This window comes from Danio rerio, chromosome 4 (genome assembly GCF_052040795.2).
Source record: "Danio rerio strain M-AB ecotype USA chromosome 4, GRCz13ab, whole genome shotgun sequence".
NCBI lineage: Eukaryota > Metazoa > Chordata > Actinopteri > Cypriniformes > Danionidae > Danio > Danio rerio.
The window spans coordinates 59,860,762-59,877,500 of record NC_141024.2 but is presented as its reverse complement, the minus strand read 5'-3'; the positions used below and the strand labels follow the sequence as shown (position 1 = coordinate 59,877,500).

Here is a 16,739-nt window from a genome sequence, read left to right as displayed (position 1 = left end):
ATTTGACAGATCCATGCCCTTGTATCGTGGATCATCCAGTGAGCAGAGAGCCAATTGAGAATGTGCGTAAAAGCAAATCTGAATGTTTCCGCCCAGTCTCTAACAGGAGACCCTCCGCTTGTAAAGCCATCGTGAAAACCACAGGAGCCTCCGGTTAGGGTGAGAGCACTGTCTTGTGGTGCCAGCGTAAAGAGAGACGTAAAGTCACTTTCCACAATGTTTTCATTCAATGTTCTACGCTGGTGGAATCACCTTACCATTCCCACTTGGATTACGGATACACTGGTGTCCTTCAAACGACAGCTAACACCCATCTCTTCAGAGTACACCCGAACCCCGGTGAATATCCCTCTCTCTAAAGAAAACGAAACTCCTACTCCAGCACTAAATTCTCTGAGCACAAACAAATTACTTGGAATAAATAGCCCTTTTTCGTATGCATTGCCTCGTCTTGTTGAATACCTCCACTATTGTATGTCGCTTTGGACAAAGGGGTCCGCTAATTGTATGCTTCCGACCAGTTTCGAACAGGAGACCTTTAGTGTGTAATGCAAACATGATAAACACTACACTACGGAAACCAATAGGCCAGTGTTGCTTCAAGTATTTATAGTCTTTTTTTATAGAGCTGTCTTGTAGGGTCTGCACCGTGAAGGGCCCGCAAACGCACTGGCCACCTGCTCATGCACGACACAAACTAAAAGAAATCAGATTATACGCAAGTTTGCGACACCGCGAGGGGAGGTAAACACTGGGTTGAATTCAAACTTCTAGCCTCACACCGCTCTGCAGAAAGAATGTTTTCAGTGAACGTCAGTACTCAACAGAAGCCTGATTTGACAATTGTCATAAAAGCCAGAGGTTGTTTCCGCCCAGTTTCGAACTGGGGACCTTTCGCGTGTGAGGCGAACGTGATAACCACTACTCTGAGGAAACCTTCAGGCAAATCAGGCAGATAACCCTTTTTGATTGGGTGCCTGTCGACGATCATTGCTGGTGCGGCAGTGGATGCTACTATTTTCTCGCCAAAAGAAGAGCACTGTTTCTGCTCGGTTTCGAACCGAGGACCTTTCACGTGTTAGGCGAACGTGATGACCACTACACTACAGAAACCCCACAAGTGCTTTCACCAGCGAAGTTAGGCCTGCAAGGATAAAACAAGGCGTACGCGTTGGTCAATCGAGCGGACAAAACCAACTCAGCGTGACAAGCTCCCTGCAGGTATTAGGGCCAATTTACAATCCGGGCCCCACACCGCTGTACAGGTCCTTGCGAAATGTCCCCTTTCGTCACATTTGAAGCACCTGAATTCTGGGCGTTCCTTCATCACATTTTCTGAGCTCATGCATAGTCGACAGGTTTTTACCTGATTGGTGTGCATGACTCTAAAGTGCTGTGGCCCTTCCGCCGTCTCGATTTTGGTACTGTATGGTAAGGAGACCATCTCTTCCGGAAATCTGTTTTTTACAAACCTTGTTCCATCTTCTATGTTTGTGCCAGGATACAATTCTCACCTCTTCGTTGGCCGGGCTCTTCATTTTATTTATCTCTTTGTCTGTTGTCAAGTCCGTTTTCTTTATCTCTTTGTCTGTTATCCAGCCCATTTTCTTTATCCTTTCGTGCAAGTCCCTCCATTTCCATGTCGTTGCCGGGGAATCTGTCCATGATTAAAAATAAAACACACTACATAACCACCCTTCAAAGGGGATCAAGAGAATTGTCCTGGGATGGCGTTGCTTTTTAAGGTTTGCAGGGCATTTTTTCGTCAAATCCTCGTACAACGTCAAGTCATGACATTTGACAGATCCATGCCCTTGTATCGTGGATCATCCAGTGAGCAGAGAGCCAATTGAGAATGTGCGTAAAAGCAAATCTGAATGTTTCCGCCCAGTCTCTAACAGGAGACCCTCCGCTTATAAAGCCATCGTGAAAACCACAGGAGCCTCCGGTTAGGGTGAGAGCACTGTCTTGTGGTGCCAGCGTAAAGAGAGACGTAAAGTCACTTTCCACAATGTTTTCATTTAATGTTCTACGCTGGTGGAATCACCTTCCCATTCCCACTCGGATTACGGATACACTGGTGTCCTTCAAACGACAGCTAACACCCATCTCTTCAGAGTACACCCGAACCCTCTGCAGAAAGAATGTTTTCAGTGAACGTCAGTACTCAACAGAAGCCTGATTTGACAATTGTCATAAAAGCCAGAGGGTGTTTCCGCCCAGTTTCGAACTGGGGACCTTTCGCGTGTGAGGCGAACGTGATAACCACTACACTACGGAAACCTTCAGGCAAATCAGGCAGATAACCCTTTTTGATTGGGTGCCTGTCGACGATCATTGCTGGTGCGGCAGTGGATGCTATTATTTTCTCGCCAAAAGAAGAGCACTGTTTCTGTGCGGTTTCGAACCGAGGACCTTTCGCGTGTTGGGCGAACGTGATGACCACTACACTACAGAAACCCCACAAGTGCTTTCACCAGCGAAGTTAGGCCTGCAACGATAAAACAAGGCGTACGCGTTGGTCAATCGAGCGGACAAAACCAACTCAGCGTGACAAGCTCCCTGCAGGTATTAGGGCCAATTTACAATCCGGGCCCCACACCGCTGTACAGGTCCTTGCGAAATGTCCCCTTTCGTCACATTTGAAGCACCTGAATTCTGGGCGTTCCTTCATCACATTTTCTGAGCTCATGCATAGTCGACAGGTTTTTACCTGATTGGTGTGCATGACTCTAAAGTGCTGTGGCCCTTCCGCCGTCTCGATTTTGGTACTGTATGGTAAGGAGACCATCTCTTCCGGAAATCTGTTTTTTACAAACCTTGTTCCATCTTCTATGTTTGTGCCAGGATACAATTCTCACCTCTTCGTTGGCCGGGCTCTTCATTTTATTTATCTCTTTGTCTGTTGTCAAGTCCGTTTTCTTTATCTCTTTGTCTGTTATCCAGCCCATTTTCTTTATCCTTTCGTGCAAGTCCCTCCATTTCCATGTCGTTGCCGGGGAATCTGTCCATGATTAAAAATAAAACACACTACATAACCACCCTTCAAAGGGGATCAAGAGAATTGTCCTGGGATGGCGTTGCTTTTTAAGGTTTGCAGGGCATTTTTTCGTCAAATCCTCGTACAACGTCAAGTCATGACATTTGACAGATCCATGCCCTTGTATCGTGGATCATCCAGTGAGCAGAGAGCCAATTGAGAATGTGCGTAAAAGCAAATCTGAATGTTTCCGCCCAGTCTCTAACAGGAGACCCTCCGCTTATAAAGCCATCGTGAAAACCACAGGAGCCTCCGGTTAGGGTGAGAGCACTGTCTTGTGGTGCCAGCGTAAAGAGAGACGTAAAGTCACTTTCCACAATGTTTTCATTTAATGTTCTACGCTGGTGGAATCACCTTCCCATTCCCACTCGGATTACGGATACACTGGTGTCCTTCAAACGACAGCTAACACCCATCTCTTCAGAGTACACCCGAACCCTCTGCAGAAAGAATGTTTTCAGTGAACGTCAGTACTCAACAGAAGCCTGATTTGACAATTGTCATAAAAGCCAGAGGTTGTTTCCGCCCAGTTTCGAACTGGGGACCTTTCGCGTGTGAGGCGAACATGATAACCACTACACTACGGAAACCTTCAGGCAAATCAGGCAGATAACCCTTTTTGATTGGGTGCCTGTTTTTTACAAACCTTGTTCCATCTTCTATGTTTGTGCCAGGATACAATCTTCTTTTAATTTTAGATATGGGGAAAACTCCCCATCTCTCTAGCTTGCTTAAAATTTCTTTATCTGCTAGGTAAACAGGCAGATGCTTGAACGAAACAACATAGTCTCTGTTTTTTAACCTCCGTACTTCAGATTTCACTCCTTTAATTGTCAATCCATTGTCTATTAAAATTTCCGTGTCATCTTCAGTCTCCATTGTTACTTCATACTCCCTTTGTTTGTTTGGGTCTCACCGCCAGAATTCTTCCTGCTCCAATCAGCTCTGTGACTGCTTTGTTTATATCAAATCTTCTTGCATCTTTTACATTTTCTACTCCTACAGTTACTGTTGCTTTCTTTGTGCATACTCTTCTTTGTACCTCTTGCTTATCCTTACCTTTCTCACCTCTTCGTTGGCCGGGCTCTTCATTTTATCTATCTCTTTGTCTGTTGTCAAGTCCGTTTTCTTTATCTCTTCGTCTGTTATCCAGCCCATTTTCTTTATCCTTTCGTGCAAGTCCCTCCATTTCCATGTCGTTGCCGGGGAATCTGTCCATGATTAAAAATAAAACACACTACATAACCACCCTTCAGTCAGCAAAATGCTGCTGTTAGGTGGTTTTTAAAGACAAAAAAGAAAACAAACAAAAAAAAACAATCAAGGTCAAAAAACAAAAAGGTAGACAAACAAAATGGGGAGAGCCTTTCTCTCCTTACTGCTGCCAACTCACTTCCTGTTTGCTCTATAGCTCCCTCAGGGTGGTGTGGCCGTAAGCAATGACAGCTGTCAAGTGTTGGCTATTGAAACTAGGCGCAGCCCCAGGAGGCGAGCACAGCTTAGCTGCCTGCGGCGCCAATGAGCTGGACAGCCGGAGCTGGGCAAGCTGTGAAACACCAGATTCCATGTCACGGTACTGCGGTGTGGCTGCCAGGAGACAGCTCCTGCCAAGTTTGCATGTCAGGATGGCCGAGCGGTCTAAGGTGCTGCGTTCAGGTCGCAGTCTCCCCTGGAGGCGTGGGTTCGAATCCCACTTCTGACAAACCGAGCCTGCGGCAGTGCGCTCAGGCTGAAGTCTTTAACTCTCTACCCCCATGTCCGAATGATACAGTAACACTGACAAAGTGCCGCATCACGTGGGCTTTAATGCAAGTGCACTGAAAGGGGATCAAGAGAATTGTCCTGGGATAGCGTTGCTTTTTAAGGTTTGCAGGGCATTTTTTCGTCAAATCCTCGTACAACGTCAAGTCATGACATTTGACAGATCCATGCCCTTGTATCGTGGATCATCCAGTGAGCAGAGAGCCAATTGAGAATGTGCGTAAAAGCAAATCTGAATGTTTCCGCCCAGTCTCTAACAGGAGACCCTCCGCTTGTAAAGCCATCGTGAAAACCACAGGAGCCTCCGGTTAGGGTGAGAGCACTGTCTTGTGGTGCCAGCGTAAAGAGAGACGTAAAGTCACTTTCCACAATGTTTTCATTCAATGTTCTACGCTGGTGGAATCACCTTACCATTCCCACTCGGATTACAGATACACTGGTGTCCTTCAAACGACAGCTAACACCCATCTCTTCAGAGTACACCCGAACCCCGGTGAATATCCCTCTCTCTAAAGAAAACGAAACTCCTACTCCAGCACTAAATTCTCTGAGCACAAACAAATTACTTGGAATAAATAGCCCTTTTTCGTATGCATTGCCTCGTCTTGTTGAATACCTCCACTATTGTATGTCGCTTTGGACAAAGGGGTCCGCTAATTGTATGCTTCCGACCAGTTTCGAACAGGAGACCTTTAGCGTGTAATGCAAACATGATAAACACTACACTACGGAAACCAATAGGCCAGTGCTGCTTCAAGTATTTATAGTCTTTTTTTTTATAGAGCTGTCTTGTAGGGTCTGCACCGTGAAGGGCCCGCAAACGCACTGGCCACCTGCTCATGCACGACACAAAGCTAAAAGAAATCAGATTCTACGCAAGTTTGCGACACCGCGAGGGAAGGTAAACACTGGGTTGAATTCAAACTTCTAGCCTCACACCGCTCTGCAGAAAGAATGTTTTCAGTGAACGTCAGTACTCAACAGAAGCCTGATTTGACAATTGTCATAAAAGCCAGAGGTTGTTTCCGCCCAGTTTCGAACTGGGGACCTTTCGCGTGTGAGGTGTTGTAAACTTCTAAGAGCCCACAAAAAACCAGGGAGAATCTTTCGGTTGTCTTCAAAGCAGAATCCTTTTTAATAAGAGGAAACTCAGCGTGGCTGTGGCGTCATCGAAAGCAAACTCTCTACTCCACAGCAAAGCAATACATTTTATACATCTTACAGCATGTAGGTGGGGTCAGTCATGGGGGACAGTAAAACAAAGCATGCAAATGAAGTCTGGGTGCCATGCTGATCTCATCAATAGATAAGTACATCATTACAACAATTTGCAAATGATGTTCTGGAGACAGGGAATACAATAGATACAGCCATGCTGTGAAACCATTAATTACATCACTTTAGCATACAAATGAAGTCTGTAGTCAGCAAGGCAAGGTTAAATGTCCCTCCTATATGGCACGTCAATGCAATGATTTAATTAAAAAAACCAAAGAAAATAACTTTTCAGTTATACGTAGAGTATTGTTCATTTGGAATTAGATGCTAGAAATTTATATTTCCACAGAGGCGAACGTGATAACCACTACACTACGGAAACCTTCAGGCAAATCAGGCAGATAACCCTTTTTGATTGGGTGCCTGTCGACGATCATTGCTGGTGCGGCAGTGGATGCTATTATTTTCTCGCCAAAAGAAGAGCACTGTTTCTGCGCGGTTTCGAACCGAGGACCTTTCGCGTGTTGGGCGAACGTGATGACCACTACACTACAGAAACCCCACAAGTGCTTTCACCAGCGAAGTTAGGCCTGCAAGGATAAAACAAGGCGTACGCGTTGGTCAATCGAGCGGACAAAACCAACTCAGCGTGACAAGCTCCCTGCAGGTATTAGGGCCAATTTACAATCCGGGCCCCACACCGCTGTACAGGTCCTTGCGAAATGTCCCCTTTCGTCACATTTGAAGCACCTGAATTCTGGGCGTGCCTTCATCACATTTTCTGAGCTCATGCATAGTCGACAGGTTTTTACCTGATTGGTGTGCATGACTCTAAAGTGCTGTGGCCCTTCCGCCGTCTCGACTTTAGTACTGTATGGTAAGGAGACCATCTCTTCCGGAAATCTGTTTTTTACAAACCTTGTTCCATCTTCTATGTTTGTGCCAGGATACAATCTTCTTTTAATTTTAGATATGGGGAAAACTCCCCATCTCTCTAGCTTGCTTAAAATTTCTTCATCTGCTAGGTAAACAGGCAGATGCTTGAACGAAACAACATAGTCTCTGTTTTGTAACCTCCGTACTTCAGATTTCACTCCTTTAATTGTCAATCCATTGTCTATTAAAATTTCCGTGTCATCTTCAGTCTCCATTGTTACTTCATACTCCCTTTGTTTGTTTGGGTCTCACCGCCAGAATTCTTCCTGCTCCAATCAGCTCCGTGACTGCTTTGTTTATATCAAATCTTCTTGCATCTTTTACATTTTCTACTTCTTCAGTTACTGTTGCTTCCTTTGTGCATACTCTTCTTTGTACCTCTTGCTTATCCTTACCTTTCTCACCTCTTCGTTGGCCGGGCTCTTCATTTCATTTATCTCTTTGTCTGTTGCCAAGTCCATTTTCTTTATCTCTTCGTCTATTATACAGCCCATTTTCTTTATCCTCTCTTGCAAGTCCCTCCATTTCCATGTCGTTGCCGGGGAATCTGTCCATGATTAAAAATAAAACACACTACATAACCACCCTTCAGTCAGCAAAATGCTGCTGTTAGGTGGTTTTTAAAGACAAAAAGAAAACAAACAAACAAAAACACTCAAGGTCAATAAACAAAAAGGTAGACAAACAAAATGGGGAGAGCCTTTCTCTCCTTACTGCTGCCAACTCACTTCCTGTTTGCTCTATAGCCCCCTCAGGGTGGTGTGGCCGTAAGCAATGACAGCTGTCAAGTGTTGGCTATTGAAACTAGGCGCAGCCCCAGGAGGCGAGCACAGCTTAGCTGCCTGCTGCGCCAATGAGCTGGACAGCCGGAGCTGGGCAAGCTGTGAAACACCAGATTCCATGTCACGGTACTGCGGTGCGGCTCCCAGAAGACAGCTCCTGCCAAGCTTGCTTGTCAGGATGGCCGAGCGGTCTAAGGCGCTGCGTTCAGGTCGCAGTCTCCCCTGGAGGCGTGGGTTCGAATCCCACTTCTGACAAACCGAGCCTGCGGCAGTGCGCTCAGGCTGAAGTCTTTAACTCTCTGCCCCCATGTCCGAATGATACAGTAACAATGACAAAGTGCCGCATCACGTGGGCTTTAATGCAAGTGCACTGAAAGGGGATCAAAAGAATTGTCCAGGGATGGCGTTGCTTTTTAAGGTTTGCAGGGCATTTTTTTCGTCACATCCTCATACAACGTCAAGTCATGACATTTGACAGATCCATGCCTTTGTATCGTGGATCATCCAGTGAGCAGAGAGCCAATTGAGAATGTGCGTAAAAGCAAATCTGAATGTTTCCGCCCAGTTTCTAACAGGAGACCCTCCGCTTGTAAAGCCATCGTGATAACCACAGGAGCCTCCGGTTAGGGTGAGAGCGCTGTCTTGTGGTGCCAGCGCAGAGAGACGCAAAGTCACTTTCCACAATGTTTTCATTCAATGTTCTACGCTGGTGGAATCACCTTTCCATTCCCACTCGGATTACGGTTACACTGGTGTCCTTCAAACGACAGCTAACACCCATCTCTTCAGAGTACACCCGAACCCCGGTGAATATCCCTCTCTCTAAAGAAAACGAAACTCCTACTCCAGCACTAAATTCTCTGAGCACAAACAAATTACTTGGAATAAATAGCCCTTTTTCGTATGCATTGCCTCGTCTTGTTGAATACCTCCACTATTGTATGTCGCTTTGGACAAAAGTGTCCGCTAATTGTATGCTTCCACCCAGTTTCGAACAGGAGACCTTTAGCGTGTAATGCAAACATGATAAACACTACACTACGGAAACCAATAGGCCCGTGCTGCTTCAAGTATTTATAGTCTTTTTTATAGAGCTGTCTTGTACGGTCTGCACCGTGAAGGGCCAGCAAACGCACTGGCCACCTGCTCATGCACAACACAAAGCTAAAAGAAATCAGATTCTACGCAAGTTTGCGACACCACGAGGGGCGGTAAACACTGAGCTGAATTCAAACTTCTAGACTCACACCGCTCTGCAGAAAGAATGTTTTCAGTGAATGTCAGTACTCAACAGAAGCCTGATTTGACAATTGTCATAAAAGCCAGAGGTTGTTTCCGCCCAGTTTCGAACTGGGGACCTTTCGCGTGTGAGGCGAACGCGATATCCACTACACTACAGAAACCTTCAGGCAAATCAAGCAGATAACCCTTTTTGATTGGGTGCCTGTCGACGATCATTGCTGGTGCGGCAGTGGATGCTATTATTTTCTCGCCAAAAGAAGAGCACTGTTTCTGCTCGGTTTCGAACCGAGGACCTTTCGCGTGTTAGGCGAACGTGATGACCACTACACTACAGAAACCCCACAAGCGCTTTCACCAGCGAAGTTAGGCGTGCAAGGATAAAACAAGGCGTACGCGTTGGTCAATCGAGCGGACAAAGCCAACTCAGCGTGACAAGCTCCCTGCAGGTATCAGGGCCAATTTACAATCCGGGCCCGACACAGCTGTACAGGTCCTTGCGAAATGTCCCCTTTCGACACATTTGAAGCACCTGAATTCTGGGCGTTCCTTCATCACATTTTCTGAGCTCATGCATAGTCGACAGGTTTTTACCTGATTGGTGTGCATGACTCTAAAGTGCTGTGGCCCTTCCGCCGTCTCGATTTTGGTACTGTATGGTAAGGAGACCATCTCTTCCGGAAATCTGTTTTTTACAAACCTTGTTCCATCTTCTATGTTTGTGCCAGGATACAATCTTCTTTTAATTTTAGATATGGGGAAAACTCCCCATCTCTCTAGCTTGCTTAAAATTTCTTCATCTGCTAGGTAAACAGGCAGATGCTTGAACGAAACAACATAGTCTCTGTTTTGTACACTGGTGTCCTTCAAACGACAGCTAACACCCATCTCTTCAGAGTACACCCGAACCCCGGTGAATATCCCTCTCTCTAAAGAAAACGAAACTCCTACTCCAGCACTAAATTCTCTGAGCACAAACAAATTACTTGGAATAAATAGCCCTTTTTCGTATGCATTGCCTCGTCTTGTTGAATGCCTCCACTATTGTATGTCGCTTTGGACAAAAGTGTCCGCTAATTGTATGCTTCCACCCAGTTTCGAACAGAAGACCTTTAGCGTGTAATGCAAACATGATAAACACTACACTACGGAAACCAATAGGCCCGTGCTGCTTCAAGTATTTATAGTCTTTTTTTATAGAGCTGTCTTGTACGGTCTGCACCGTGAAGGGCCAGCAAACGCACTGGCCACCTGCTCATGCACAACACAAAGCTAAAAGAAATCAGATTCTACGCAAGTTTGCGACACCGCGAGGGGCGGTAAACACTGAGCTGAATTCAAACTTCTAGACTCACACCGCTCTGCAGAAAGAATGATTTCAGTGAACGTCAGTACTCAACAGAAGCCTGATTTGACAATTGTCATAAAAGCCAGAGGATGTTTCCGCCCAGTTTCGAACTGGGGACCTTTCGCGTGTGAGGCGAACGTGATAACCACTACACTACGGAAACCTTCAGGCAAATCAAGCAGATAACCCTTTTTGATTGGGTGCCTGTCGACGATCATTGCGGGTGCAGCAGTGGATGCTATTATTTTCTCGCCAAAAGAAGAGCACTGTTTCTGCTCGGTTTCGAACCGAGGACCTTTCGCGTGTTAGGCGAACGTGATGACCACTACACTACAGAAACCCCACAAGCGCTTTCATCAGCGAAGTTAGGCGTGCAAGGATAAAACAAGGCGTACGCGTTGGTCAATCGAGCGGACAAAGCCAACTCAGCGTGACAAGCTCCCTGCAGGTATCAGGGCCAATTTACAATCCGGGCCCGACACAGCTGTACAGGTCCTTGCGAAATGTCCCCTTTCGTCACATTTGAAGCACCTGAATTCTGGGCGTTCCTTCATCACATTTTCTGAGCTCATGCATAGTCGACAGGTTTTTACCTGATTGGTGTGCATGACTCTAAAGTGCTGTGGCCCTTCCGCCGTCTCGATTTTGGTACAGTATGGTAAGGAGACCATCTCTTCCGGAAATCTGTTTTTTACAAACCTTGTTCCATCTTCTATGTTTGTGCCAGGATACAATCTTCTTTTAATTTTAGATATGGGGAAAACTCCCCATCTCTCTAGCTTGCTTAAAATTTCTTCATCTGCTAGGTAAACAGGCAGATGCTTGAACGAAACAACATAGTCTCTGTTTTGTAACCTCCGTACTTCAGATTTCACTCCTTTAATTGTCAATCCATTGTCTATTAAAATTTCGGTGTCATCTTCAGTCTCCATTGTTACTTCATACTCCCTTTGTTTGTTTGGGTCTCACCGCCAGAATTCTTCCTTCTCCAATCAGCTCCGGGACTGCTTTGGTTATATCAAATCTTCTTGCATCTTTTACATTTTCTACTTCTTCAGTTACTGTTGCTTCCTTTGTGCATACTCTTCTTTGTACCTCTTGCTTATCCTTACCTTTCTCACCTCTTCGTTGGCCGGGCTCTTCATTTCATTTATCTCTTTGTCTGTTGCCAAGTCCATTTTCTTTATCTCTTCGTCTATTATACAGCCCATTTTCTTTATCCTCTCTTGCAAGTCCCTCCATTTCCATGTCGTTGCCGGGGAATCTGTCCATGATTAAAAATAAAACACACTACATAACCACCCTTCAGTCAGCAAAATGCTGCTGTTAGGTGGTTTTTAAAGACAAAAAGAAAACAAACAAACAAAAACACTCAAGGTCAATAAACAAAAAGGTAGACAAACAAAATGGGGAGAGCCTTTCTCTCCTTACTGCTGCCAACTCACTTCCTGTTTGCTCTATAGCCCCCTCAGGGTGGTGTGGCCGTAAGCAATGACAGCTGTCAAGTGTTGGCTATTGAAACTAGGCGCAGCCCCAGGAGGCGAGCACAGCTTAGCTGCCTGCTGCGCCAATGAGCTGGACAGCCGGAGCTGGGCAAGCTGTGAAACACCAGATTCCATGTCACGGTACTGCGGTGCGGCTCCCAGGAGACAGCTCCTGCCAAGCTTGCATGTCAGGATGGCTGAGCGGTCTAAGGCGCTGCGTTCAGGTTGCAGTCTCCCCTGGAGGCGTGGGTTCGAATCCCACTTCTGACAAACCGAGCCTGCGGCAGTGCGCTCAGGCTGAAGTCATTAACTCTCTGCCCCCATGTCCGAATGATACAGTAACACTGACAAAGTGCCGCATCACGTGGGCTTTAATGCAAGTGCACTGAAAGGGGATCAAAAGAATTGTCCAGGGATGGCGTTGGTTTGCAGGGCATTTTTTTCGTCACATCCTCATACAACGTCAAGTCATGACATTTGACAGATCCATGCCTTTGTATCGTGGATCATCCAGTGAGCAGAGAGCCAATTGAGAATGTGCGTAAAAGCAAATCTGAATGTTTCCGCCCAGTTTCTAACAGGAGACCCTCCGCTTGTAAAGCCATCGTGATAACCACAGGAGCCTCCGGTTAGGGTGAGAGCGCTGTCTTGTGGTGCCAGCGCAGAGAGACGCAAAGTCACTTTCCACAATGTTTTCATTCAATGTTCTACGCTGGTGGAATCACCTTTCCATTCCCACTCGGATTACGGATACACTGGTGTCCTTCAAACGACAGCTAACACCCATCTCTTCAGAGTACACCCGAACCCCGGTGAATATCCCTCTCTCTAAAGAAAACGAAACTCCTACTCCAGCACTAAATTCTCTGAGCACAAACAAATTACTTGGAATAAATAGCCCTTTTTCGTATGCATTGCCTCGTCTTGTTGAATACCTCCACTATTGTATGTCGCTTTGGACAAAAGTGTCCGCTAATTGTATGCTTCCACCCAGTTTCGAACAGGAGACCTTTAGCGTGTAATGCAAACATGATAAACACTACACTACGGAAACCAATAGGCCCGTGCTGCTTCAAGTATTTATAGTCTTTTTTATAGAGCTGTCTTGTACGGTCTGCACCGTGAAGGGCCAGCAAACGCACTGGCCACCTGCTCATGCACAACACAAAGCTAAAAGAAATCAGATTCTACGCAAGTTTGCGACACCACGAGGGGCGGTAAACACTGAGCTGAATTCAAACTTCTAGACTCACACCGCTCTGCAGAAAGAATGTTTTCAGTGAATGTCAGTACTCAACAGAAGCCTGATTTGACAATTGTCATAAAAGCCAGAGGTTGTTTCCGCCCAGTTTCGAACTGGGGACCTTTCGCGTGTGAGGCGAACGTGATAACCACTACACTACGGAAACCTTCAGGCAAATCAAGCAGATAACCCTTTTTGATTGGGTGCCTGTCGACGATCATTGCTGATGCGGCAGTGGATGCTATTATTTTCTCGCCAAAAGAAGAGCACTGTTTCTGCTCGGTTTCGAACCGAGGACCTTTCGCGTGTTAGGCGAACGTGATGACCACTACACTACAGAAACCCCACAAGCGCTTTCACAAGCGAAGTTAGGCCTGCAAGGATAAAACAAGGCGTACGCGTTGGACAATCGAGCGGACAAAGCCAACTCAGCGTGACAAGCTCCCTGCAGGTATCAGGGCCAATTTACAATCCGGGCCCGACACAGCTGTACAGGTCCTTGCGAAATGTCCCCTTTCGTCACGTTACCTGAATTCTGGGCGTTCCTTCATCACATTTTCTGAGCTCATGCATAGTCGAAAGGTTTTTACCTGATTGGTGTGCATGACTCTAAAGTGCTGTGGCCCTTCCGCCGTCTTGATCACAAGTTTTTGGATTTGTCAGGGAAACCAGAGCACCCAGAGGAAACCCACATGAACATGGGGAGAACATGCAAACTCCACACAGAAACACCAACTGACCCAGCTTAGGCTCGAACTAGTGACCTTCTTGCTGGGAGGCAAATATGCTACCCACTGCACCACCATGCAGCCACCATATACATTTTTTTTCTAAAATGTATACATATTTTAAGTCTTAGCTCTGCAATTTAACTATTTTTGTGGCAAATATTTTTTTCATTATCTTTCAAACAGTAGGCTGAAAAAAACATTTTAGAATAACAATTAAATTGCCAGCAATGTGGTGGCGCTGAGGGTAGAACGTTCGCCTCACAGTAAGAAAGTCGTTGGTTTGAGCCTCAGCTAGGTCAGGTGGCATTTCTGTGTTGAGTTTGCATGTTCTCCCTGTGTTTGTGTGGGTGTCCTCTGGGTTCTCTGGTTTCCTCCACAAATCCAAAGACATGTGGTACAGGTAAATTGAGTAGGCTCAAATATATATATATGTGTGTGTTTGGATGTTTCCCAGTGATGCATTGCAGCTGGAAGGGCATCTGTTGTGTAAAACATGGATGGTGCTGGATAAGCTCTTGGGTTATTCCATTGTAGCAACTCCAGACTAATAAAGGGACTAAGCTGAAAAGAAAATTAATGAATTTAGTCGGAATTTAAAGGTTTTTGCATCTGATTTCAATATTATTCTTTTTTTGGAATTATAAGCTAAGCTTATTGTGCTGTAGGTTTTTGCTTCTACATTTTACCAACAGTAAACCGGAGCATTATTGAACAAAGAAACATACAAAAGAACCCTTCCTTTTCATTGATACAACCTTTATGCAAAAATCTCCAAAAATGAGCTCTCTACACTTTTGAGCGAACTCTGTTCATTTTCCTGGTGTGAAGCTGATTTTTGTTTAATTGCTCCCTGTTCGCAAAGTACAGCTCTGCAATTGCAACGAGCTGGGCCACTGCATTTTGAGAGACACCTTCTCTCTGGAACGCTCTGGTCATGGTTGCTCCACGTCTTGTCAGCTTCAAAAGCCTTTTGTAGCATGTATGACATCACAAACATTATTAGCTGAAAAACTATTTAAAACAATTAATACCTTCATGACCAAATAATTACAATGCAACCACCTATCGTAAGCCTAATGAGCACGTAAAATTATATAAGTATCAAATGCACATTTGTTTGTGTGTGTGTGTGTGAGTGAAAGACAGCATGTAGTAGTGTGTGTAAGAGAGAGAGCCAGTACATGTTTATGAGAAAGCATGTAGAAGTGTGTGTGTGAGAGGGAGGGCTTATCTTTGTGAGTGAGAGCATGTACATGTGTCTGTGAGATGTCTATGTGTTTGTGTTGGCAACATTGTATCATTTACAGTCATGCTAAAAAAGTATTTCTGAATTGAATTGAGATAGAATGTAGGTGTGTGTGAGAGAGAGCATGTACAAGAGTGAGTGTGTTAGTGAGAGTGTGTACAAGTGTGTGTGTGTGTGTGTGAGTGAGACTAGTTAGTTAGTGTTGTGCTGAAAATTGATATGTCCTGAAAACTTGTCAGACCAAACAGTTATTTACTTTTTGGTTTTATTTATTTAATAAATGTATATGGTATTTAAGCAAAGTTTTAGGGGAACTGGATATAATTATAAAGAATAATATTTTTTTTTACATAATATAATCATTTTTATTTTTTTATTTAATTTTAAATAATAATAGGCCTACACACACACACACACACACACACACACAGTCTAAAAATTGAATATTAAGCATGTAATATACACCCAGTCTAAAGCATGAAGTTTCCAGAAGCACTCAAACTGCTCAAGGCTGGGCTAATGCTGAGGTTTCATCTTTGGGTAGAGACTCAATAATATCCATCTGCACAGTGTGACATCACATTCGACCGGCGCGCGCGTGTGTGTGTGGCTTTTTTTCTGTGTTAGTGGGCGAGGCCGCAGGTTTCAAATCTCCCGGGTTTGCGCACGCAACTACTTGTGTTTCGTAGATACAACATCATGAAACATCTAATGACTCGTTATCAAGACGACTCATTTGAAGCACTATGAGTCGACTCTTTTATAGATGAATCAACAGTTTTAAACACTGTACACTTACAGATTTAAGCCTCAGCTGGATATTTCACTTCACTTAGAGCTGTGTTACACACTACATGGAAGGGCATTTTCAAAAAACCATAATATGGGCTCTTTAACAAAATAAATACACTATTTAAATAAAATATGCAATAAAATAGAAATCAACAAGTGAAATAGAAGAAACTGTAGAACTATTATGGTTATAAACTATATAAATACACACACATGTAAGAGTCCATCTATTAGTCCCATGACAGAGCTAACAGCATGGGTGAAGGTTAACTGTGTGTAAACCTTTTAGCACATGTGAAAAGAAATATTTTTGTTCGTTATAATTTATTTTAATTTGTTTCTAGCTCTAAATTTTAATCTGACTCCAATTTATAATAATTTTAGATTTAGATTCAAGCTGATTACCTTATAGGTTGTGATTAGGTCTAATTTAGATTGATTAACCTAATAAATCCTTATATTAAATTAATGTTTAATTGTTTACTCAAAGTCGCTTAGAGTCAGTATGCTGGCCAGTTTCATCTGCTCACGGACACATCTTCTCCAGTTCCGATTCTTAGCAGATATGCTAATTTCCTTCAAGTAATAGAAGGCCGCCCCATGCTTGCTCATACTTAAAGAAAGTTTGATTTAGCCCCTAGATTATATCATCAGTGATTGTCAGAAATCAACAGGTCTCCAATGCTGTGCCCATGCTCCATCCATTGCGCCTAAATAGATGACTAATCCTGGTCGTAGGCTGCGGAAACGTCAGCCAAAACAATCTACTACATTTAAATGATTTCAGGAGATATTAGAGTTAAACAAGAATTTTACATTTATTTGTCAGGCAAAGATTTTCCATTCCAGTTCACATAATTAAACAAAATAAGCCAATCAAGATTGTACAACATCAATTACTCAAAGATACATTGAAGAG

At 44.4% G+C, this 16,739-nt stretch overlaps 3 protein-coding genes and 9 non-coding genes across 13 annotated transcripts in view; 3 read left to right on the top strand and 9 right to left on the bottom strand.

The window, feature by feature from the left end:
* Positions 1-1,538, bottom strand: part of LOC101886493 (uncharacterized) — a 6,690-nt gene extending 5,152 nt beyond the window's left edge. The window contains exon 1 of the mRNA XM_087250404.2: positions 1,515-1,538. Within this exon, the coding sequence (XP_087106530.2) occupies positions 1,515-1,538 (24 nt within the window). The remainder of the gene's footprint in view (positions 1-1,514) is intronic.
* Positions 1-16,739, top strand: part of LOC137491106 (uncharacterized) — a 421,384-nt gene that overhangs the window by 212,382 nt on the left and 192,263 nt on the right. The window lies entirely within an intron of this gene.
* Positions 1-16,739, bottom strand: part of LOC141381800 (uncharacterized) — an 887,475-nt gene that overhangs the window by 756,340 nt on the left and 114,396 nt on the right. The window lies entirely within an intron of this gene.
* Positions 2,211-2,283, bottom strand: trnav-cac (transfer RNA valine (anticodon CAC)). The gene has a single exon. It is a non-coding gene; the product is annotated as a tRNA-Val (tRNA).
* Positions 3,558-3,630, bottom strand: trnav-cac (transfer RNA valine (anticodon CAC)). The gene has a single exon. It is a non-coding gene; the product is annotated as a tRNA-Val (tRNA).
* On the top strand, positions 4,660-4,742 carry trnal-cag (transfer RNA leucine (anticodon CAG)). Its single transcript has one exon. It is a non-coding gene; the product is annotated as a tRNA-Leu (tRNA).
* On the top strand, positions 7,910-7,992 carry trnal-cag (transfer RNA leucine (anticodon CAG)). Its single transcript has one exon. It is a non-coding gene; the product is annotated as a tRNA-Leu (tRNA).
* trnav-aac (transfer RNA valine (anticodon AAC)) lies at positions 9,245-9,317 on the bottom strand. The gene has a single exon. It is a non-coding gene; the product is annotated as a tRNA-Val (tRNA).
* On the bottom strand, positions 10,415-10,487 carry trnav-cac (transfer RNA valine (anticodon CAC)). Its single transcript has one exon. It is a non-coding gene; the product is annotated as a tRNA-Val (tRNA).
* Positions 10,592-10,664, bottom strand: trnav-aac (transfer RNA valine (anticodon AAC)). Its single transcript has one exon. It is a non-coding gene; the product is annotated as a tRNA-Val (tRNA).
* trnav-cac (transfer RNA valine (anticodon CAC)) lies at positions 13,145-13,217 on the bottom strand. Its single transcript has one exon. It is a non-coding gene; the product is annotated as a tRNA-Val (tRNA).
* trnav-aac (transfer RNA valine (anticodon AAC)) lies at positions 13,322-13,394 on the bottom strand. Its single transcript has one exon. It is a non-coding gene; the product is annotated as a tRNA-Val (tRNA).